The sequence below is a fragment of the Phyllobates terribilis genome, unplaced genomic scaffold (assembly GCF_046119375.1).
Source record: "Phyllobates terribilis strain yellow unplaced genomic scaffold, ASM4611937v1 Scaffold_1__5_contigs__length_1240528914, whole genome shotgun sequence".
NCBI classification, from domain to species: Eukaryota; Metazoa; Chordata; class Amphibia; order Anura; family Dendrobatidae; genus Phyllobates; species Phyllobates terribilis.
The window spans coordinates 965,315,381-965,339,439 of record NW_027362761.1 but is presented as its reverse complement, the minus strand read 5'-3'; the positions used below and the strand labels follow the sequence as shown (position 1 = coordinate 965,339,439).

At 40.0% G+C, this 24,059-nt stretch overlaps 1 protein-coding gene across 3 annotated transcripts in view; it reads left to right on the top strand.

Annotated features, from left to right (window-relative positions):
- LRBA (LPS responsive beige-like anchor protein) overlaps window positions 1–24,059 on the top strand; it is a 646,348-nt gene that overhangs the window by 328,460 nt on the left and 293,829 nt on the right. For all 3 annotated transcript variants that reach the window (XM_073642521.1, XM_073642520.1, XM_073642519.1), the window contains exons 38-39: window positions 16,309–16,455; window positions 23,367–23,503. In XM_073642521.1, the coding sequence (XP_073498622.1) occupies window positions 16,309–16,455; window positions 23,367–23,503 (284 nt within the window). The remainder of the gene's footprint in view (window positions 1–16,308; window positions 16,456–23,366; window positions 23,504–24,059) is intronic.

Here is a 24,059-nt window from a genome sequence, read left to right as displayed (position 1 = left end):
TGACTTCATGGCAATTTGGCAACAATCCAGTAGATATTTTAATGAGGATAATAATTTAGTAATCCGTTTTAATAAGGTCTTTTGAAATAAATATTAAGAGAGTCACTTCTTCCTCTTGTCTGATGGACGTGAGCGCACAGCAGCCCAAAAAAACGACCAGTGATTGGCTGCAGGGCTTATGGGGCATAAGAAATGCCACGCAAACCTTACTTTATTTTAAAAGGGATAATCCAGGTAGTGTAGAACCTCATTAATTTTTATTTTACCGTTTTATATCAACTCTTTTGTATAAAGAAAAATGTGAAACTTTTTTAATATATTTTCAATATTCAGCATTTAAACTTATGGTGTGGTGAAGGAATGGAATTTGTAAAAAATGTAATTGAAAAACAGATGAATTTCTGGTGAGGAATCCATTTTGAAAGCTGCAGAATGCTTCTTATCTTGAGGATGTAATGATTTTTACTAAGAGTTTATCCCTTTTTTAGCATGCAAAAGGTAGTCAATGGCAAAATCCACATACAAAGTTTGCAGTGGATTCTCTCTGGATTTAAATACGGGCATAATGGTGTTAAGTACCGTACATAGCTATAAAAGACTGAAAAAATCCTTTATGTATCAGGAAAAAAAAAATTTCAGATAAATATTTCACCAGTGTAGCACAAGTTACATGGTATGTTTAACTAGGTATAAAATTGTATTTTCCACAACCTTCTGGAAATATTCAGTTGCCCAGCTCATCAATTTGTCTCTGTCATGTGGGGAATACCGTATGCTATAGAGTATCTGTTTTTAGTAGCTTTCTTTTAAGGTAAAACATTTTTTTTCAGATTTCAGCACCTGTAAATTTATATCTAGCCATACTGTTAAGAGTCATAGAGTGAAATAAGGATCTCTGTAAAGTACTAAAACAAATCTCTGAGCGAGAGAGGGCAAGAAAGTGTTATTGTTAATAGTTGTGCACCAAGGGTGACTTGTAATGATGTAGTATGACTGCTTCTCCAGTGCTCATATATCATGCTCTGTGAACTTGACTTTCGCCTTTGGGATGAAAGCCGCCTGTTTCAACACATTGGTTTGTTGATTCATTTTAGTGTTCGAGTAGGATAAAGTAACATAATCGGGTGCGTTAAATAAAATGTTCTACTTTATCTAAGCACAACTCTACAGCAGAAGCATGATGCTGACATACATGTGTCCTGATGAGACCATCATGTAAGACTTCCCACACTTGCTGGTATGCATACTTATCCTTGATTGCGATGCTCAAACTGCTCAGACCTCCTATATGAGGCTGTCACGTTTGGGTCAGGAGATCCGTAGTCTGAACCGCAAACACGGATGTGAATACGGCCTTACGCTTATGTTTTTTAAATGTCAAATATTTTTTCTTTTTACAATAAATTTGCTAAAACAATTGAAAGTATGAGACCATCTATTTCTATATTGCTATTGCTTTGTTTAAAGGTAGCCTGTCATCAGAAAAAATGCTATTAACCTGAAGACATGAGGTTAATGTGCAGGTCAATAGCGTTATTATGCTGGCCGATGCCTGCCCTTAGCCTAACGCTCCTTTATTCTCCCCAGCAACGTTCCTAGTTCAGTCACTGACTGAATGCAGAGCGGCTGCTGTAACCTCGCCCCCGGCCATGGCCGACAGCCAGCCTTAATTGCGGGGGGGGGGGCACGGTTACTGAACCCACACCGGCGGCGCCCCACTGACTGAAACCGTTCCCCCGGCCCTCACTGACACTGGCTCTGCATTTGGACCGACTGTCAGTCAGTCGGGGGCGTGTTCTCAGTCACGGGGACGGCGCTGGTGCAGGTTCAGTCACTGCTCCATGTATACAGAGAGGCGGCTGTAACCACACCCTCGGCCCTGACTGACACTGGCTCTGCATTGGGGCCGGCTGTCAGTCAGGGTCGGGGGCGCGGTTACAGCCACCACGCTGTTTACTTAGAGCTGTGACTGAACCAGTGCCTGTACCGCCCCCTTAACTGAAACCCAAGCTCTGCCGGGAAGAATAAAGTTCATTTTCTCCCCGGAGCATTTAGCTATATGAAGGCGCTGGACAGCATAATAAAGCTATTAACCTACAAATTAACCCCATATCTGCTGGTTAATAGTTTTTTTCTGGTGACAGGTTGCCTTTAAGACTGGTGCTACACTAAAGCAGTCCACATAACTGTCCGAGAGCTCAAGTTAACAACTATCTTTTACCACTCCCCCATACACATGAAAATTTCTCCTGTCTGAGCATTTGCTTGTTATATTATAGAGAGCAGAGTAAGAAGACGAGTCTGACCTATCTACCTGGAGAACAAAGATTGGTCATTGTAAATTCAAACTGTCCGATCCTTGTCTCCTCCACATCAGCTGTTGAGGGACAATCATGAGAGCCTATTTATTGTATTTTATTTAACCCCTTCGCAACCCTGGGATTTTCCTTTTTTGCATTTTCGTTTTTTGCTCCCCTTGTTCCCAGAGCCATAGCGTTTTTATTTTTTGGTCAATATGGCCGTGTGAGGGCTTATTTTTTGCGGGACAAGTTGTACTTTCCAACGCCATTACTAGTTTTACCATATTGCGTACGGAAAAACGGGAAAAAAATTCCAAGTGCGGTGAAATTGCAAAAAAAGTGCAATACCACAGATGTGTTATTTTATTTTTTTTACCACGTTCACTGAATGCTAAAACTGACCTGCCATTATTATTCTCCAGGTCATTACGAGTTCGTAGATACCAAACATGTATAGGTTCTTTTTTATTTCAGTGGCGAAAAAAAATTCCAAAGTTTGCTAAAAAAAAAAATAAAACCAAAAAAATGGCGCCATATTCCAAGACCCGTAGCGTCTCCATTTTTCGGGATCTGGGGCTGGGTGAGGGCTTATTTTTTGCGTGACGAGCTGAAGTTTTCATTGATAACATTTTGGGGTAGATCCGATGTTTTGATCGCCCTTTGTTGCATTTTATTGCAATGTTGCGGCGGCAAAAAAACGTATTTCTGACGTTTAAAATTTTTATCTCGTTATGCCATTTACCTATCAGATTAATTCTTTTTTTATATTGATAAATCGGGCGAATCTGAACGCTGCGGGCGATACCAAATATGTGTATGTGGGGGGTTTTTTTTGTGGTTTTTTTTTTTTTTTATTTATTTTGAATGGGGCGAAAAGGGGGTGATTTAAACTTTTATATTTTTTTAATATTTTTAAAAACTTTTTTTTTTCCACTTTTAGCTTGCATCTATAGTAACCATAGGAGACTAGAAGCAGCACTTGTCTGATCACCTCTGCTACATAGAGGTGATCAGCAGATCACCTCTGTGTAGCAGAAATGGTCCTGTGCTATGAGCGCCGGCCACTAGGTGGCGCTCATAGCGATCAGCTCATGACAACCACTGGAGTCTGCTGCAGACCCAGGGTTGTCATGCCCACGCATCGGTGACCTGCGATCACGTGACGGCGTCACCGATGGGCGGGGTAAGTGACGTGCTTCCGGCGCAGCGCTGTTAAATGCCGCTGTCAGAGATTGACAGCGGCATTTAACTTGTTAACGGCCGCTGGTGGATCGCGATTCCACCCGCGGCTGTTGCGGGCTCATGTCAGCTGTAAGAATCAGCTGACGTGTGCCCGGTTCAGTGCGGGCTCAGCACCGGAGCCCTCACTGAACCATGGGTTACAGCCTTGTGCGTACAAATACAGCACAGGCTGTAAAGGGGTTAACAGGCTCGATCTTGAGCCATGGAAGCTTCTTGTATGAATGATCTGTAGGATGATCTAGATAAATTAACCAGGGTATTCTCCACCGTTATCTTGATTGCATTAAGCCATCGGGTTGCTAGTCTTCCTCTTCGTCTTGTTTCTTCTATTCTTCAGACCATGGTGTCTTCCTCCAGTCAATGGACTCTTCTGAGACGGTTTGTATTGACAACATACAACGCTGATTCAGTGAGGCTCCTTCACGGGTGCCACATTACTGAGTGGAGAAAAGGCCTGGCAATCTGCAGTACTTATGTATTATTATGCCAAGAAAACTTGGAAGGCCTATGCATGTTAGATATTTGAATCTGATAGTTCCTAATCTATGGTTTACATCAATTGTTAAATGGATTGTCCAATTAAAAATGAGTGTAAAATTAGTAAACTATGCAATTTAATAATATACTTGTGAAAGGTGCTCCAAAGTTCAGGTACATGTTCTGGCAAGTCCTCTTTTTAGTTTGTCAACACCAGGGTTTGGCTTGGGGAAAAGGTGGGGGAGGCTGGTAAATTGTCTAATTTTAATTGCCAGGCTGCCCCTGGATGTCACTTTTGATGTGTAGAGACAGAGATGGGGGCTGACTATAGCTATTGAAATTACTATCCAGCCCACTTTACACTCTGCATCAGTAATGTGTCAAGACCGGAAACCATCTCTAGTTTCTGACACAAACCAAAAGATCGTGTACCTTTCAGCTGTGAAGTATATTAACCCCTTCCCAACATTTGCTGTATATATACAGTACAGACCAAAAGTTTGGACACATCTTCTCATTTAAAGATTTTTCTGTATTTTCATGACTTTGAAAATTGTACATTCACACTGAAGGCATCAAAACTATGAATTAACACACGTGGAATTATATACTTAACGAAAACGTGTGAAACAACTGAAAATATGTCTTAAATTCTAGGTTCTTCAAAGTAGCCACCTTTTGCTTTGATGACTGCTTTGCACACTCTTGGCATTCTCTTGATGAGCTTCAAGAGGTAGTCACCGGAAATGGTTTTCACTTCACAGGTGTGCCCTGTCAGGTTTAATAAGTGGGATTTCTTGCCTTATAAATGGGGTTGGGACCATGAGTTGTGTTGTGCAGTAGTCTGGTGGATACACAGCTGATAGTCCTACTGAATAGACTGTTAGAATTTGTATTATGGCAAGAAAAAAGCAGCTAAGTAAAGAAAAACGAGTGGCCATCATTACTTTAAGAAATGAAGGTCAGTCAGTCCGAAAAATTGGGCAAACTTTGAATGTGTCCCCAAGGTCAGTTGCAAAAGCCATCAAGCGCTACAAAGAAACTGTCTCACATGAGGACCGCCCCAGGAAAGGAAGACCAAGAGTCACCTCTGCTTCTGAGGATAAGTTTATCCGAGTCACCAGCCTCAGAAATCGCATGTTAACAGCAGCTCAGGTTAGAGACCAGGTCAATGCCACACAGAGTTCTAGCAGCAGACAAATCTCTACAACAACTGTTAAGAGGAGACTTTGTGCAGCAGGCCTTCATGGTAAAATAGCTGCTAGGATACCACTGCTAAGGACAGGCAACAAGCAGAAGAGACTCATTTGGGCTAAAGAACACAAGGAATGGACATTAGACCAGTGGAAATCTGTGCTTTGGTCTGATTAGTCCAAATTTGAGATCTTTGGTTCCAACCACTGTGTCTTTGTGTGACGCAGAAAAGGTAACGAATGGACTCTACATGCCTGGTTTCCACCGTGAAGCATGGAGGAGGAGGTGTGATGGTGTGGGAGTGCTTTGGTGGTGACACTCTTGGGGATTTATTCAAAATTGAAGGCATACTGAACCAGCATGGCATGGAATAGCATGCCATCTTGCAGTGGCATGCTATTCCATCCGGTTTGCGTTTAGTTGGACCATTTATTTTTCAACAGGACAATGACCCCAAACACACCTCCAGGCTGTGTAAGGGCTATTTGACCAAGAGGAAGAGTGATGGGGTGCTACGCCAGATGACCTGGCCTCCACAGTCACCAGACCTGAACCCAATCGAGATGGTTTGGGGTGAGCTGGACCGCAGAGTGAAGGCAAAAGAGCCAACAAGTGCTAAGCATCTCTCGGAACTCCTTCAAGATTGTTGGAAGACCATTTCCCGTGACTACCTCTTGAAGCTCATCAAGAGAATGCCAAGAGTGTGCAAAGCAGTCATCAAAGCAAAAGGTGGCTACTTTGAAGAACCTAGAATATAAGACATATTTTCAGTTATTTCACACTTTTTTGTTAAGTATATAATTCCACATGTGTTAATTCATAGTTTTGATGCCTTCAGTGTGAATGTACAGTTTTCAAAGTCATGAAAATACAGAAAAATCTTTAAATGAGTAGGTGTGTCCAAACTTTTGGTCTGTACTGTATGTATATGTATGTATGTGTATATATATATATATATATATATATATATATATAAACACACACGTATACATACAGCTGACACCCAGCACCGCTCCTGCTAGTTTAAAATGGTATAGCTGGAAACGTCATCTTGTCTGCGAATGATTCCAGCAAGTTTTGGATTAAAAAAGTCAAATGGCGCTCCTTTCCTTCCGAGCCTTGCCGTGCACCCAAAAAGTCGTTTTCCCCCATATATGGGGTATCGGCTTGCTAAGGAGAAATTGCACAACAGATGTTAAGGGTCTATTTTCTCTTGTTACCCTTGTAAAAATATAAAAATTGGTGTCTAAAGTAAAAATTTTTGTGAAAAAAGTTAAATGTTAATTCTTTTCTTCCACATTGCTTCAGTTCTTGTGAAGCACCTGAATGGTTAATAAACATCTTGAATGTGGTTTTGAGTACCTATAGGGGTGCAGTTTTTAGGATTGTGTCACTTTTGGGTATTTTCTGTCATTTAGACCCCTCAAAGTCACTTAAAATGTGATGTGGTACCTAATAAAAGTTTTTTCTAAATTTTGTTGTAAAAATGAGAAATCGCTGGTCAACTTTTAATCCTGACTTCCTAATAAAAAATTTTTTTAAAAAATATTGTGCTGATGTAAAGTAGACATTTGGGGAATTTTATTTCTTAACTATTTTGTGTGACATGATTCTGATTTAAGGGAATGAAAATTAGAAAATTTGCAATACTTTCGAAATTTTCACCAACTTGCGTTTATTTGAGAAAAAAAAATCTAAAGTTATATTGAACAAATTTTACCACCATCATGAAGTACAGTACATAAAGTTCCTGAGTTATTACCACACAAAGTGACACTGGTCAGAATTGTAAAATTTGGCCTAGTCATGAAGGTGAAAACAGGCTCCGAGATGAAGGGGTTAATAATTGCATGAGTACATTTATTTTCTTATTTAATTTTAATCTGTTTTTCCAAAAATGTAAACAATATGCTAATAAAGTAATATGTAAAATGTTAAAAGCCAGGTTCAAATTCAGATAAGACTTGTAATATTAGTATTGTAACATTACAATACATAGAATAATGATAAACCTGACCAAGCTGTTTTACGTTAAGAGTACCCAGCGTTGAGTTCATCAAGAACTAAATGTTTCATGTCCTCTTAAGGTCTTTTTGGGATTAATGATAACTCCTTGATGAGATTGAGATTGAATCTAATTTATTAGTAGGTAAGAGTGAACCAATAAATAACAAAGCTGAACAGACGCACACAAGAAAGAGGGGAGGGAATGTTGTTTGTTTGTGCTTCTGTTTTACAAGGTGTTTTGGGGGGTTGAATGTTTGGGTCTTCTAGTAGTTCCTTCAAAGTACCAGGTTGTGTTCCTGAAGTGTTTTGACTTTGTTCTGTACTGTGAAGGTTAAGATGGCTATGAAACTTTCCCATGTATTAAAGAACTTTTCCACTCTAGATCCTTTGAGGATGGATTCCTCTACACAATTCAGTTGAAAAAAAAAAGATTGTTTTTCTAAAAATGTCTGTGGTACAGCAGCTTATGAATTCTTAATTTTAAGCACATTTAACAACAATTTTTAATTTTTTTACCTTTTTAATGAGATTAACTCATTTAAAATACAGCATTGTGGTAATGTATTTTAAGCAGTTTCTTTCTTTATTGTATAAGAACTTTCAGGGTGTGTGCAGATGATCCGGAGCCGCTGCAGGTTTGACGCTGCGGACTTAGGCAGCGTCAAACCAGCAGCAGCCAGATGTTGCAGCATAGTGGATGGGATTTCTAGAAACCCCATGCCTTCTATGCATCTGCTGCTCATTCACAGAAACTGACATGCAGCGTGTCTTTCCAGATCGCAGCATGTCAATTTCTCCTGTGGGTCCGCATGCAGGCTTTCCCAATAGACCTAACCTCTATAAGGAAAGTCCGCAGGTGGGGAAAAAAAAAGGAGCTGCTCATTTGCATATCCGCCAGCTGCACCTCCGCAGCGTCGGGGCCGCAGGCTGGGAGTCATCGTCTGCACATACCCTAAGGGATATTCAGTTTGGTGGCTGGAATGTGGTGAAAAAAAAATAGTTGATATTTACTTATGTTGGTAAATTTCTGAATAGCACCTATGTTATGAATTGCACGGTATTTAAAGAATAACAGATGTTATTTTTATTTCAGAAATTGATAGTACACATGGAAATAAGTAACTTTGTAATATATCTTATCAGAGAAAGTTGCTTTTTTTCTCCACCAGGACTGATAATTTTGAAAATGAATGATCAAATCACTTCTAAATTTGTATTCAGTGAAGACAGAATTTCCCGTTCCTGAGATAGGAAAGGACAGTTGCTACTGGTAAGATTTTATGTAGACAGGAGGGGGAAGAGCTCTGCCTCCAGCTCCTTTTCCTCCTATTCCCCTCTACATAGAGTCTTATCAGTACCAACTGCCATCTCCTATCTCTGTAATGGGAAAGTCTGTCCTCACTGAATACAGATTTTACCTCAAAATTGATAATTTTGAAAATGACTGATCTGTTTTTTCCTCCTCCAGGACTGATTTCTCTGATATCTTACAAAGTTGCTTATTTTCATGTGTACTATTGATTTATGAAAGAAAAATTAAAATAACGGTTTAAAAGCTAGCCAAATCTTTATTTTCCCAAACTTTCTCTAATATTTCAAAATGAAATATCAGAAAGGAAATAAAAGAAATAGTCAAAGCTTCTGCTTTGTATCATGGATTTATGGAGGCTGGAGGTATGTTATAATTAAATTTAGGATAATACTATAAGGATACAAGCTACCTTTCAGTGGAAATGTAGTATCAATTTATTTCACCATGTGAAGGTGTTAAGAGCCCATTTACCCCAAGAGCATTAGGTCTAAGGATGCTTTCACACTGCGTTCAGGCATCCATTCAGTAGCTCCATCAAGGTGTATGTCCGAACCCCCTTCCCCTCCGATGGGGCCATAGACTGTAATGGTGCTGACAGAGCAAATTTGCACCCTGTCGTGCATCATCTTCGGGCATATACGCCTACTGGAGTTAGACACTTAAATTTAGTAGATTACGTCTGGGTGTCCGCCTCCAGTAGGTGTGCAAGCCAGAAAATGATACACGTCAAAGCGCACGTTTGCTCTGCCCGCACCATTATGGTCTATGGCCCCTTTGGCGCATACGTCTGAATCTAGTTTTGCTGGTGGTTCAGACATAAACCCTGACGGAGCCACTGAATGGGTGCCTGAACGCAATGTGTTTGCATCCCAAGTAGTAAAGTTTCTCCTTGTTTCATAGTTACATAGTTTATAAGACCGAAAAAAGACAAGCGTCCATCCAGTTCAGCCTATTTCTTGTGCACTGCAGCTATTCCGCAGCGTTGATCCAGGGGAAGGCAAAAAAAAAACATGCGGTATAGGCCAATTTATATCATTGAGGAAAAATTCACTTCCCGACACCAATCTGGCAGTCAGATTAAATCCCTGGATTAATTAACTATCACTAAGCATAAGATGTAATTTTATTGTTCTCAAGAAAGACGTCCAGGCCTCTTTTGAACTCATTAAGTGAGTTGGACATCACCACTTCCTCTCCCAGAGAGTTCCAGAGTCTCACGGCTCTGACCGTAAAGAATCCCCTTCTATGCTGGTGCAGGAACCTCCTTTCCTCCAGACGCATAGTGTGCCCCCTCGTCTTTGTCACCATCCTTGGTATAAAAAGGTCATGGGAGAGATCTCTGTACTGCCCCCTGATGTATTTATACATGTTTATGAGGTCTCCCCTAAGCCTTCTCTTTTCCAACGTAAATGGGCCTAATTTTCACAACCTCTCTGGGTATTCCAGTCCCTCCATTCCCTTTATTACCTTAGTCGCCCTCCTTTGTACCCTCTCTAGCTCCAATATGTCTTGTGGAGAGTGCAAAGTCGATAAAAGGAGACTTATAGGTCATGCTTTTGCTGCTCTGGGAATTTTAAATATACAATTAGCCTCTTAAGAAATAAAGAGGACAGGAACTCTAGTGCCACCTATTGGAAGAAACAATCCTGAAAATCCATATCAAATCTGCTTATCATGAAAATGTCACCTTTTCGCCTATTTGCATTCTAGAAAGAAAGAGACCGTGCATGTAAGCTGCTCTCTAACTGTACTTAAATAGGTTATCAGGGACTATTCTATTTTTTTTCCTATGAGTTTAAGAACTTACAGGCATGTAGTTTTTTAACTACCTGCCTGTTTTGCCTGGTGCTGATGTCCTCTGTCAAGGCCCGCTCCTGCCGGCACTTCTGCAGTTTCTGGTGGCATCACTTCGACACAGAAGCTGCATCTCTTCCGCTCTGCCCTGTTGATGGCACGTTACTGCCGATGTTATGCTGATTGATCAGCCGGCTCCCCAGTACCTAACTGCGATGATCCGACTGTCAATCAGTATGATGTCTGTACTCCCCATCAGAAGAAGAGCTGCTCTGTTGATGTGACATCAAATGAAGCTGCAGAATAGTCGGCTGGAGAGGTCTGTGATCGCTCACAGCTGCCGAAAGGAAAGTTAGCATCTACCTGCCTGTCAGCTATTGGCCCGATAAGAAGGAAAATCTAGTCCCAGATAAGCCCTTTTAATGTAATTTGGTAATCTGTTTCACTTGTATGCAAATAGCCTCTTCAGAGAGGAAGAGGACTGAAATGTTAGCACCAGCTATTGGAGGTAGCAATCCTAAAAGTCAATATCAACTCTTTAAACTATGGCCACAACAAAAGCCGCACATCAATTTTGCTAAGTGTCACTGCTGCATTGCAGTGTGGTACAAGGGAATGTATTTGCATTGCAGCCCCGATAGTACTGCGACAAACAAGTCGTAAAAAGTCCAACTACATTGCATTTTTTTGCACTTATTTGTCACTGTTGCAGTACTTTGGGTTGCAATGCAACCCCATTCACTTGTATTGATTCTCCATAGTACATTGATATTAAATTTACTACCTAGTCCAGACATAGTTAGGACAAATATATAACATCACTAAAACTTACCTGAACTTACCCAAATGTAGCAACAAGACAACCGCCAAGGAAACCTCCGACGTGGCAGTATGTATAGATTATCTAGGGCAGTTCATGCTTTAAACTTTTCAGCAGCCTTTAGCAGTGCATGGGCTACTTCTCTGTGTCCACAAAGGAGATGCAGACCAATGCTGAGCGTAAGAGCAAATGATGGCATCGCTTGGTTCTTTTGGTCTTTTTGACTATTGGAGCACTATGGACACATTTGGTTTATGCATGAAGATATTTTCCTGCACACATGCTAAATGTAAAAAATTGTGCTGTTACCAGGCCCTGAATTAATAAACTGTATGAAACTTATTTGTAACTATTTATACTGCAAAGATTGGAGCAGAACAGCAAAACTGGAAGCCATATTCATCAATTTGTTTTTCAGTGCATGAAGAATGTCTGAGTGTTACACCTGGTGTATGTACATTTACCAAGAGAAAAGTCTTTTTTTTCAGTGGGAATTAATCATTTGTTGAGGTAAGAAACCCAATAAATACGTCCCTCCTGCTCAAGAGCAGTAGGAAAAAGAATAACTGCATCCAGTCTGGGTTAATGTCTGCTTTTACGAGTCACCATGATTTTCACTTCTAGTGTAGATCCTTTGTCGATGGTACTGGCTCAAATGCTAAAACTTTCTTCTTGCCATAATTGAGTCCCCATACTAGGACATACAGATACTAACCGCCCAGTGTGCATATTGTTGGAATTCCAGTTTATTTCCAAGTCGGCGATTTGCCTGCTTGCTGTCAATGTGCCAACAAATTTCTCATCTGCCGATTCACACTGTGCATGTTGCACGTTGTCATAATGTGTCAATCTGCAGTCACACAGTGACTACAACATTTTCTCTTCAGCCTAAAAACCACTTAAAATTGTAGGACTGCCCTTCATATCCCATCTGCACAACTTATCGGCAGGTAGAAACTGAATAGGGTATTGTAGACAGCAAGTGATTAAAGAAGTATCCCATTTAAAATGTTCGCTTTAAGATTAAAAACGTAAAGAAAAAATAAGGTAATAAGCTCTAGAAGGTAATGTAGAAAAAGGAATTTTATTTCCACCCAATCATGAACTGCAAAGTTTCAAAAAATTCTTATTGCGTGTAAATCTAGATAAAGATTTGTCTTACTGATCATTTTGGTGCAGTGGTGAGAAGTGTATATAGCGTGATGCATTTTTGTGAGGATTACATTTTGGGAAAAAATCTGTTTTATTTTTATTTCTGAAACATTTTCAGAGTGTCAGCAACAGGTTGCAAATGTGCATCATTCTCCTAAAGGGCTTTCCGGGCTTGAGGTAAATTTATGAAATGCGACTGCAGATTGGCAAATCCTGACAGTGTGCAGTACGTATTGCCTGACTGATGGTTACAAGCTGATGAAATTCTCTTTTTGTTTTCTTAATAGGATATTGAGAGAAGCAGATGAGAATCTAGTTGACACTTGACCACCTGCACAAGCCAATCTGACAGTTGAGGGAGAATCCTGACAGTGTGCGCAGTGCACACTGTCAGGATTCGCCAACCTGTATTTACAGTTTGACTGCAGAAATTACCCTCAATCTGCGAAAACCCCTTTAATATACAAAGGAGGAATTAAATCCTTATATTTCATAACATGATAACTTTTAAAAAAAGCTTATAACTTTATTAAACAGCAAATAGTTGTACTTGGGGTGGGGGGGAGCTTGATATTGCTGATAAGTGACGTACCTTTGATTTGACATCCAGCAATCGAGGGAATCTGGAACGTCTCCTCCAACCATCTGATTTTCTCGCTAAGAATAAGGTTTCTCTTGGTTTTGGCTTACAAAATACTGACCAAATAATGACCTGCATTATTTTGCATGAACATACGTAATTATACCATAGAAGTAAAATAAAGAAAGAATTTTCATTGAAACTGTTTTGGACCCAATTAATAAAAAAATGTAATCCCTTGTTCCATGGTCCAGCGTGTCCCTTGTGTTGAGAACATGCTGTATGCCTTTCTGTATCTTGAAATACAATGAAAGCCATAAAAAGGAAATAGATTGTATTACACGAGGAACATTAGTTCTGAGTCTGATCTCCTCTATCGGAAATATCCGCATAAAGGGAAAGTGGATCAACGGTGATGCAGACGTGTGCAGCTCGTGGGCTTGTAGGATTTCAGCAGATTGCAATGTGAGAAAGTGACTGATCAAATCTTTTTTGAGGAAATGCTGACATCTTCCTGAGATGATTAAACTTATAAAGTCTAGACTTGGTTTATAAACTAAAGATATTTTATGGCCACTTCTAAACACCCTCATTATCCTTTAATTTGTGCTCGGGGTAGCTGTGCTCTAATTACTGGAGGAAAGCACAGAAACTCCTGTGGCAGAATGCTATTAGGCCACTGAGATTTGTGAAAGGCCCCAGCCCATGTGGTGTGTATTAAAGCAATGTTGGTAATTTCACTGCTGCTAACTTAAAATCCTCATGGGGGAGTTAATTACAGGAAAACCATTCCAAATATCAATAAGCTGCATATTTTCCATGACAAGGGGTTTCTCGGCTCAGGTTTAACAATTGCAAAATGTTGCACATATGCTACCTTGACAAACTGGAATGGTGTTTCATTTAGAGCTGTATTAGGGGCGCTCCTCTTCACATGGCAGCCTCGTAGCTTTGGGGAGTTCTATTTATGTAAAGACAAGTGTTCTCACGAGGGGGGTGGACATTTTTCCTAGCACCTCTTGATTGAAAGTATGCCATACAAGCCTCGGGGTTGTTCAAGACTTTTCCTTTGTATTGTACTGTTTGGTGTGGAATAGCAGATATGTGTGCTGGGGACATCTGTAGCTTTCCATTTACAGGCCTCTGCAACCTAAAAGGTCAGAAAATGAGGGTACAAATTCTAAATATCAATGCAACTAGTCACGATGGTGTGATTAACTTGTCCTTTCTTAGTCTGCTAAAAGCAAGTAATGTACATGGATCACCAGCCATATCAGCATTTTGATGACTACTGTTACAATGTTTTCCCAATAGAAAATGCAAATCATCAATACATTTTTACTTGCACATTTTTAAGTAGTAAATTTTCATGTAAACCATTTTGACTTTTAGACGGATGTCAACATGCAGCAAATACACTGCAGATTTACCATACAAATTTGCAGGCTGAAAATCTGCGGCGTATTACAGTAGCTAAGACACATTTTACATGGAAATTGACTTCAATATATAATCATAATCCATTCTAAGTCTATTTCTATGGATTTTCCCTGCAATTTCACCATTTGCAATGCATAGGCTGAAATCCGCTGTAAAACCGCAGCAAAGTCCTAATGTAAAATATGCATTTATTGTGGAATTAGCAGAGACATCAACAGTTTTTTTTTCAGTCCAATTTACAATGTGTGTGGTTCAGATGTACCACTATGTTTTAAAGGAAAAATTTTGATAAACTTAATCATGTCAATTGTCAATCTAGCGCTAATGGTATCTGTGTTTCCCACAGTTCTTTCATAGTCTGATAAGGTTTTGTTGGACGCATAGCCATTACAATGATATCATTATGAATAAAACATCAGCATTACATCCAGCAATTGACTGTGGCCATCATATGTCCATGGATAAGACATCATCTAACAATGCTTCATGGAATTTCATTTTTTGTGTTTGCAGTTTTTTTTTAATGTAAGATGGCTGATGTGCTTTAATTTAGGGTGAGCTTAAAGAAACATTCCACAAACTTTTTATTGCCTAAACCTGTGTTAATGTGTGATTAATGTGTATATTCACTGATTGCTGTTTTCCAGCGCTGCTCCAATCCTCTTCTGGGTCATATGATGGCTATTCTGACTTGAGGTCCGTGTGTGAGCCGGAAGTCACCTTAAGGCTGTGTACATACGTTGCTGATTTAGTGCGTTTTTGTTGCGTTTTTCATTCTGCGCAGATTTGTGACAAAACCTGATGCCAGGAAAGTGAATGAGAAACCTGAAGTATCATGCACACGTTGAGTATTTTTAACTTGCAGATTTGGTCCAGAAAATAATCTGCAGCATGTCAATCCTCTGCGTTTTTGCCTGTGTTTTTCACCCATTGAATGCACTGAAAAAAAGGCAGCAAAAACGTAACATTTTTGAGGCTGTGTTTTCCTGCCAAGAGATGCAGAAACGTTGCAGAAATTTCTGCAATCATATACTCATCGTGTGCACATACCTTTAGGGAAGGGTCGTGCTGCCGGATATCTCAGACAAGGATCACAATGCAATGCAATGCTCGGACTGGCCGTCTGCTCTCCTGACCCAAGCAGGACACTTGCAGAGAAATACAAACAGTCATGCTCCTGTCGGGAGAGCAGACAGCCAGTCCGAGCATTGCATAGCAATCCTCGTCCGAGTTATATGGCAGTCTGACTCTCCCCTAACAATGTACTTCTGTGGAGCTTAAACACAGGTTTGGGCAACCATGTATGTGGGAGTGTTTTTTAATTTCGGTCTCTGAATCTATTCTGGATAAGGGGGTGGTCTTCTCAGAAATGTGAACTTCTAGATTTCACTGTATATGATTGAGAGTATGTATATTATCTTGTGAAGATGAGTGAATTGGACTGCAGGACCTTGGTCTAGAGGTCATGTCAGTATTCCTTGGCCTTGGTACAGTAGCCTTGTGAGCTGCCACCTGCCGGCATCTCCAGCGCCTCTCCGGATTAGTAGGCCCAGCGCGTCTTCATAGATGTATTGCTCTGTTGTGGTGGGCCTACAAGTCAGTTTATGCACAAGGATTCCAGCAGATAGTAGGCGGTTCGCACGGCTCCACTCCGGCTTCACCAGAATATTCACGTGACTGCTGCAACAGGATTCTGCAAATTTATTCACTAATTTCTATGTTTTATATAATTGTATTTTTTGTCAAATTTTATTACACAAAGTGTAATGTATAAGTGTTTACCTGTCAGTTATTGTACTAATGGCAGGGATTCCAAAGAGCCAACTTCCCACGACACATGCAGGGCAGGTGTCTACGTTGTACATGCAGTAAGGGCCTACTTATAAAGTACAGCAATTTGTGGTGACTTTGTTGCAGATTGTGTTAGCGCAATGTGTTCTTTGTTTATGGTCATTGCCACTTACAGATGTTTTCCTTATTTTCCTTGTAGATCCAGAAGAAAACGCTCTTGTGCAAGGCAAACAATCAATCAAGAGCCAGGTCGTGGGAGGGCAGATCTCGGAGAGTGATAGCCTTCTGGAAGGGGATGATGACACATTGTCATCATTAGAGGAGAAGGACTTGGAAAATCTGACAGGTAAATTGAAAGCTACCTCTGCCAATATGATATTACTTCATGTATTACCTGTCCATGTCATTACCTGTTTGCTATGTTTCAGTCAACAATTAAAGCTAAGTTCTATGCCAGGTTCACATGTAGCTTTTTATGCTTTTTTTTCTGAATGAAAAAATGCAGACAACTGCCAGAAAACTGCACTGGAAATGTAATTTTTTTTCTGCTTTTTGGTTGCCAACCCATCTTTCTTTCAATGGGGTAAAAACACTGAAAATATTGACATGCTGTATTGGTTTTTTTTGTTGTTTTTTTTACTGTGTAGTACTGTGTACTAGATTGCCAGGGTGACTTCATGTGAAGATGGCTCAGGAGCCGAGCTCCCTCCACCAGCAGCAGATACTGGATATATTAAATAGCCGGCATCTGTGTCTTAACAGCCGCGGTCAGAGTGGAGTACCCCATGACACGATCACGTGGCACCGATGGGTTACCAGGACATCTGGGACCTGCTGAAGTCCACCGCCGCTGCCATCTTGGTCCTCCTCTGAAGCTTCGCTATATGCTGACCTTCAAAGGAGAATACTATTTTCATTGTATACTGCAATAGTATTGTATAGCAGTATTTAGTATAAGTGATCAAGGGACTAAAGAAGAAAGTAAATTAAAAAAGCTCTTAATATATGTATAAAAAAAATCAAGATAAGTTCAAATCAGCCTCTTTTTTTTTTTTCCCCCGTCCATCAAAAAAAGAAAAAAAAAACTATTTGGTATCACCGCATTCATAAATCTGATCAAAATATAGAATTAACCCAATTAGTAAGAGCTGTAATGAGAATAAAAATTACAAAATTGCAGTCCTCCCTTGAAAAAAAAAAAAAAAGCAATAAAAACTGCTCAAAATGACATCAAGCTCAAATTGGTATCAATAAAACCATTAGGTCTTCGTGCAAAAAACAAGCCCTCACACAAATCAATCCATGGAAAAAAAAATGTTACAAGTCTCAGAAAATGATACAAACCAATTTTTCTTTTTTTTCTTTTAATAAATTTCTGAATTGCTTTTCTCTTAGATTAAAAAAATCTATGACAATGTAATTGTACTGTTTTGGAGAAATAATGATTTAAATTTTACCGCAGAATATATGCTGTAAAAACATAACCCCTCAAACCTGGCGGAAATGCATTTTTTTTCACAATTTCACCACACTTGGAATTTTTTATTTTTCATTTCCACCACATAATATGGTAAAATAAACGGTGTCATTCAAAACTACAATTTGTCCAGCAAAAAAACAAGTCCTCGTATGACTGTCGACAAATTAAAAAAAAAAAAGCTATGGCTCTTGAAAGAAGGGAAGGAGAAAAATCACACTAACAAAAATTGGTTGCAGAGACAAAGAGGGTAAAGCACCATAAATCTGAAAAAAAAAGTACTGTATAAATGAGATTTTAGAAACCTCATCCACTTTGCAATCACTGTAGAAATGCAGCGTGTTTTATTTAAAAAAAAAAAAAAAAAAAAAACACAGGAAAAAAATGTATCAAAAATCTGTGTGAACAAGCTTTTTCCTATGCAGGATTCTCCGCCCTTCACACACAACAAAGTGTCTTGTTAAGTAATGTGGATAATGTGGTTCTTCATGCATCACATCTGTATAAGGATCCATCCCATTCACTGTTGATCAGTAGGGCACATCACAGGCCAATTAGCTGGTAGAATATAGAAGAAGCTACCAAGTGATGTATTCAGAGAGCTGGACGGGGGCGGACCCACAGTCAATATTTCTGAGCAGTCATTTTAATTAACAGACGCATGAAATTTAATATGATTCACTAAAGGAAAAAAAATAACTGGCTCTTAATGCTTGTATATAATTCTAAAATGATGGGCCAAAATAATGAAATCAACATTGTTGTGGCAAATGTTCTTTAATTGTACTCTTATTGCGGATTCTGAAGATTGCTCATCTGCAGTCATGGCACTGGAATATGTGTGCAGAGAAATGTGTCCTTACTTTCATATGAATCTTCGTAATCGCAGTCAATATAATGGAGGAGTCAATGACAGATTAAAGGACGCAAGTTCATTTTTACTTCTGGATGTCTATGTACAGGCTTAAAGCCTTCGATGTGTAATATTTACCAGTACTATCTCGGTTAATAGAAATGGATTCAGTTGTCAATACAAGTGATTAAATTTAGTATTGTTAGTTACCAGATATTACATAGAGTAATTTCACCCTCTCCAGAGAATGCCTGGTATAGTAGTGCAGAAAGGAAAATACTTGTCATTTTCATTAGCCATTTTCATGATATTTGAATTTTTTGTCGATATATAAAAATTCAAGTAACGGGTACCAAGAGATACATTACCTGTAAATATTTCAGAGCAGACCCCTCTTTCTCCAGCAGCATCCCCCCACCTCTTGGCTGCAGCCCCATACTGCACATGGGTCTCTAAACGTCATTGAATTGAATACCCCTGAGAATGATGCGGCTTGCCTTACTGCAACTTAAAATTCATTGACAATGAATAAATGAAGCAGCTGAGGGTCTGGTCTTGTATGTGCAAGATTCCTCTATCAACCATGAGGACAACATATACAGTGTTTTCTCCAGACCAATCAGCTCAGTGAAGAAAAGGGGAGATTATTATTTATTTTTATTTTTTTACAGATTTATATTGGAACATACAAGTGGCCATAACTATTCTATATTATTAATCCACAGTAAAATAGTTTATTCACCCCATACTTCAGTTTTTACAGTATTTTGTGTACAATATGTACATTTAGTAATAGAAAATAGCATTTCATGCAGAGTGTAGATTGAATTGAAGCTTTATACAGTGGGGTCGCGTATCACACATGTCTGTGGCACCACATCTGCATTACAATATTTCATTATGTGTGTGCCATCGCTTTTTGACGTTTGTTTAGGTGGAAATGTTGCATTTTCTTTTTGACAGAAGATTAGCAAAAGTTTTTTCTTTGTTTTCTACATAAAATAAGTTTTCCCACTTTAATGGCAAAAGTAGGAAATTTCCAACAGCTCCTTTACACTTATTTATACAGTTTATTCTGCATTTATTGGATTTTATGGAAAGCCCAGCCATCAATAATAATTTATAACACAATACACATTTACGGCATTGCAGATATATTTTTCTATAGCTCACGATCATTGAGTTTTATAATTGAAAAAGGTTTGGAAAAATAAAATCTTGAATCTAATTTCCTTTGTTGATGTATGCTCCGAAAGTCCAAAGGAATACAAAGATACAGTAATGGAGGCGACAGGGATTTAATTACATAATCCTGACAATGGCAATAGGATTAAGGGGTAATCCTCAATAATAAAGTGATGTGGCTTGGAAATGAAGTGTAAATTGTCAGCTCCCCTCCCCTCTTTGAGCAGGCTGCCCTTGCCTCTTGCAGCTGCCCTCTCCCTCCTGTAATTGAATGTCGGGGAGTGATTGGAAAAATGTTATTTTGCCTCTGGATTACATGTTAATGCACAGAGTGCAAAAGAACACAGAGCTGCTTATTTCATTCATTTGTGAGGACGAGCACTGGGAAATCAAGGCAGCTCTGTAGCTATCTGCTGCCCATCTGCAAACACAATGTATCTGTACACTGGGAATAAAGGGCAGAGCCTGCTCTAATCTCAGCAGAGAATCTTCCTCATTGTCCACATGGCACACATGAAGATTGATGGCAGATTAAAGACACTCACCCGTCTAACAATCGATGGAAATGACAATTCATCTGAAATTCTTTGGCAGTAATTCACCAAAATCATTACCTGGCCCTGTGCTCCTCATCCCTCAGCACTATATTAATCCAGAATTTCCGTGTCACTCATGTACTGCACAGCTCTTTGTATAAATGTACTGTATGGAGGATCAATAGGCATATGGCAATCATACATGGGCATGTACCCATGAGACTATTCTCTGCAGAAAGAAAAGGTCTAGTCTAAGTGCATGTGTGCTGCCATTATAATCTTGCTTTGCAAAAGTAGCGTACATCCTGTATGTAGGCCTATACCATCCTATGCCCTACAGATAGGCATCATACCATCATAGTTGTATATGGACAGCTATATACTGTCAACCTTTGTTCTACAGAAGTGAAAAGCATTGTTTGTGTGTAACTGTATTATGATACTGCTAGAAAATTGATAGTGAAAGGTGTATTTTTTTCGTATGTGTATGTAATATATATATCTGTGTATATGTGTGTATATATATGTGTGTGTATATGTACTCTGCTCTACAGAATTGATATACATAACAGTAATTAGATATGTCAGACTGTTATGTATGCATATGTCTGTAAGTATAAATTAGGAGTGCTCTCCACTAATGTTGGAATTATTCATCTGTGTGTGTGCAGCTATATACTTCTAGGTTATGTGCTTCAAAGCTTAGCTGCATCGTGTATGTATATGTTGTTATACTATGAGTCTGTTTTGCAGCAAACTATCAGATTAAGGCTTTATATTACTACACTTTACTGAGTGAGATGTTACCCATTAAAAATCAATTACATTCATGTATTCATGGTTTTAAATTATATTTAAGCTATATTCTGCAAAAGTGTGTATATGACATGTTCATATGTGCTACATGTTCTGCTATTATACTATAGAAAGAACGTTCTTTATAGAAAATTAGTATGTGTGTATTGACTAGGATCATACATGTACATTTATCCTTCTACATAAAGCAGCTAACATCTGTGACCATGGCTGTGTGCTGCTATGTAGTACAGATATGATTATTGTAATGTGAATGCACTGATGTGGAAGGAGCCCCCGGCTGCTCATCATCTGATATGCCAGAAGAGAGTCTGATGTCTGAGCACAGAGGAGCAGGGATGAGCTCATCCCTAGGTAGTGCTCTGTGTATTGTGCTCATGTACTGTCCAGGTGTCCTTCATAATACTCTGCAGTGTCCTATATCATACTCTGCAGTGTCCAGGTGTCCTGTATCATACTCTGCAGTGTCCAGTATCATACTCTGCAGTGTCCAGGTGTCCTGTATCATACTCTGCAGTGTCCAGTATCATACTCTGCAGTGTCCAGGTGTCCTGTATCATACTCTGCAGTGTCCAGTATCATACTCTGCAGTGTCCAGGTGTCCTGTATCATACTCTGCAGTGTCCAGTATCATACTCTGCAGTGTCCAGGTGTCCTGTATCATACTCTGCAGTGTCCAGTATCATACTCTGCAGTGTCCAGGTGTCCTGTATCATACTCTGCAGTGTCCAGGTGTCCTGTATCATACTCTGCAGTGTCCAGGTGTCCAGGTGTCCTGTATCATACTCTGCAGTGTCCAGTATCATACTCTGCAGTGTCCAGGTGTCCTGTATCATACTCTGCAGTGTCCCGTATCATACTCTGCAGTGTCCAGGTGTCCTGTATCATACTCTGCAGTGTCCAGGTGTCCTGTATCATACTCTGCAGTGTCCAGTATCATACTCTGCAGTGTCCAGGTGTCCTGTATCATACTCTGCAGTGTCCACATGTCCTGTATCATACTCTGCAGTATCCTGTATCATACTCTGAAGTGTTCAGGCGTCCTATATCATACTCTGCAGTGTCCAGGCGTCCTGTATAAGATTCTGCAGTGTATTATATATGAGACCTAGATATTGCAATGTATTACATAGGACACTTGGACATTGCAATGTCTCGGTGTCCTATATGATATTCTCCGCCTTTTCCAGGGTTCCCATATAATACTCTGCTGTGTCTGGTTGCCCTACATAACTCTGCCATGCCCAGGATTCCTATATAATACTCTGCCATGTCCAGGGTTCCTATATAATACTCTGCCATGCCCAGGGTTCCTATATAATACTCTGCCATGCCCAGGGTTCCTATATAATACTCTGCCATGCCCAGGGTTCCTATATAATACTGTGCCATGCCCAGGGTTCCTATATAATAATCTGCCATGCCCAGGGTTCCTATATAATAATCTGCCATGCCCAGGGTTCCTATATAATAATCTGCCATGCCCAGGGTTCCTATATAATAATCTGCCGTGCTCAGGATTCCTATATAATACTCTGCCATGCCCAGGATTCCTATATAATACTCTGCCGTGCTCAGGATTCCTATATAATACTCTGCCGTGCTCAGGATTCCTATATAATACTCTGCCGTGCTCAGGATTCCTATATAATACTGGGCCATGCCCAGGATTCCTATAGAATACTCTGCCATGCCCAGGATTCCTATAGAATACTGTGCCGTGCCCAGGATTCCTATATAATACTCTGCCATGCCCAGGGTTCCTATATAATACTCTGCCATGCCCAGGGTTCCTATATAATAATCTGCCATGCCCAGGGTTCCTATATAATAATCTGCCATGCCCAGGGTTCCTATATAATAATCTGCCATGCCCAGGGTTCCTATATAATAATCTGCCATGCCCAGGGTTCCTATATAATACTCTGCCATGCCCAGGGTTCCTATATAATACTCTGCCATGCCCAGGGTTCCTATATAATACTCTGCCATGCCCAGGATTCCTATATAATACTCTGCCGTGCCCAGGGTTCCTATATAATACTCTGCCGTGCCCAGGGTTCCTATATAATAATCTGCCGTGCTCAGGATTCCTATAGAATACTCTGCCGTGCCCAGGGTTCCTATATAATACTGTGCCATGCCCAGGATTCCTATAGAATACTGTGCCGTGCCCAGGATTCCTATAGAATACTGTGCCGTGCCCAGGATTCCTATAGAATACTCTGCCGTGCCCAGGATTCCTATAGAATACTCTGCCATGCCCAGGGTTCCTATATAATACTGGGCACAGAATACCCAGGTGTCCTATGTAACACACTGGATCTCGCACTGCTTCTGAATCAATTGCCATTTGTCCTCCAGGGTCTCACACTGTTATTTTTTGGCAGGTCCGGTGAGCCTGAGCACCCCAGCACAATTAATAGCCCCTTCTGTGGTGGTAAAGGGGACTCTGTCCGTCACCTCCTTTGAACTCTATTTTGAGGTGGATGAGGACGATTCCAACTTTAAGAAGATCGATCCTAAGGTAAGAGAAAGTGACCCGCCGCTTCGATCACCTCCTGTGATGAATGAGCGTGCTGAGCCTCCCGGTGTCCTCTATACAGAGCCGCGGCCAGGGTAGGACTGTCACCCATACAATGGATCGTGTCCTGCACCGACTGTGCACAGGACCAGCAGTCCTAGTCATCAGCACACTTCATATGATTATATTAAAAAATATATTTATTAATTTCTATAGTAGATATAATTAGCACTCTATATCTGCAGCGGCATGTCCGAAAATTAAAATCGCTAATAAAGTTAAAATCACTAATAATAATAATCTGTAATTGCACATAGCGAGCATTTACCCTGATGGGGAATAAGAGGAAGATAATAGATACATTTTATACTGACAGCCGCCATTGCTGCTAGTGCTGGGGAGTGCAGGATTTATCGCAGGCTGCGGTGGAGATACGATCTGAGAGATAAGATCCTGTGTATATTCACACTGTGCTGCTTGTTTTTACAACCAAACAGTAGCCGTCACCTCCCCGACAGCCGAGCTGCCATTACAAGAACTGTCACTTTTTACTGTGACA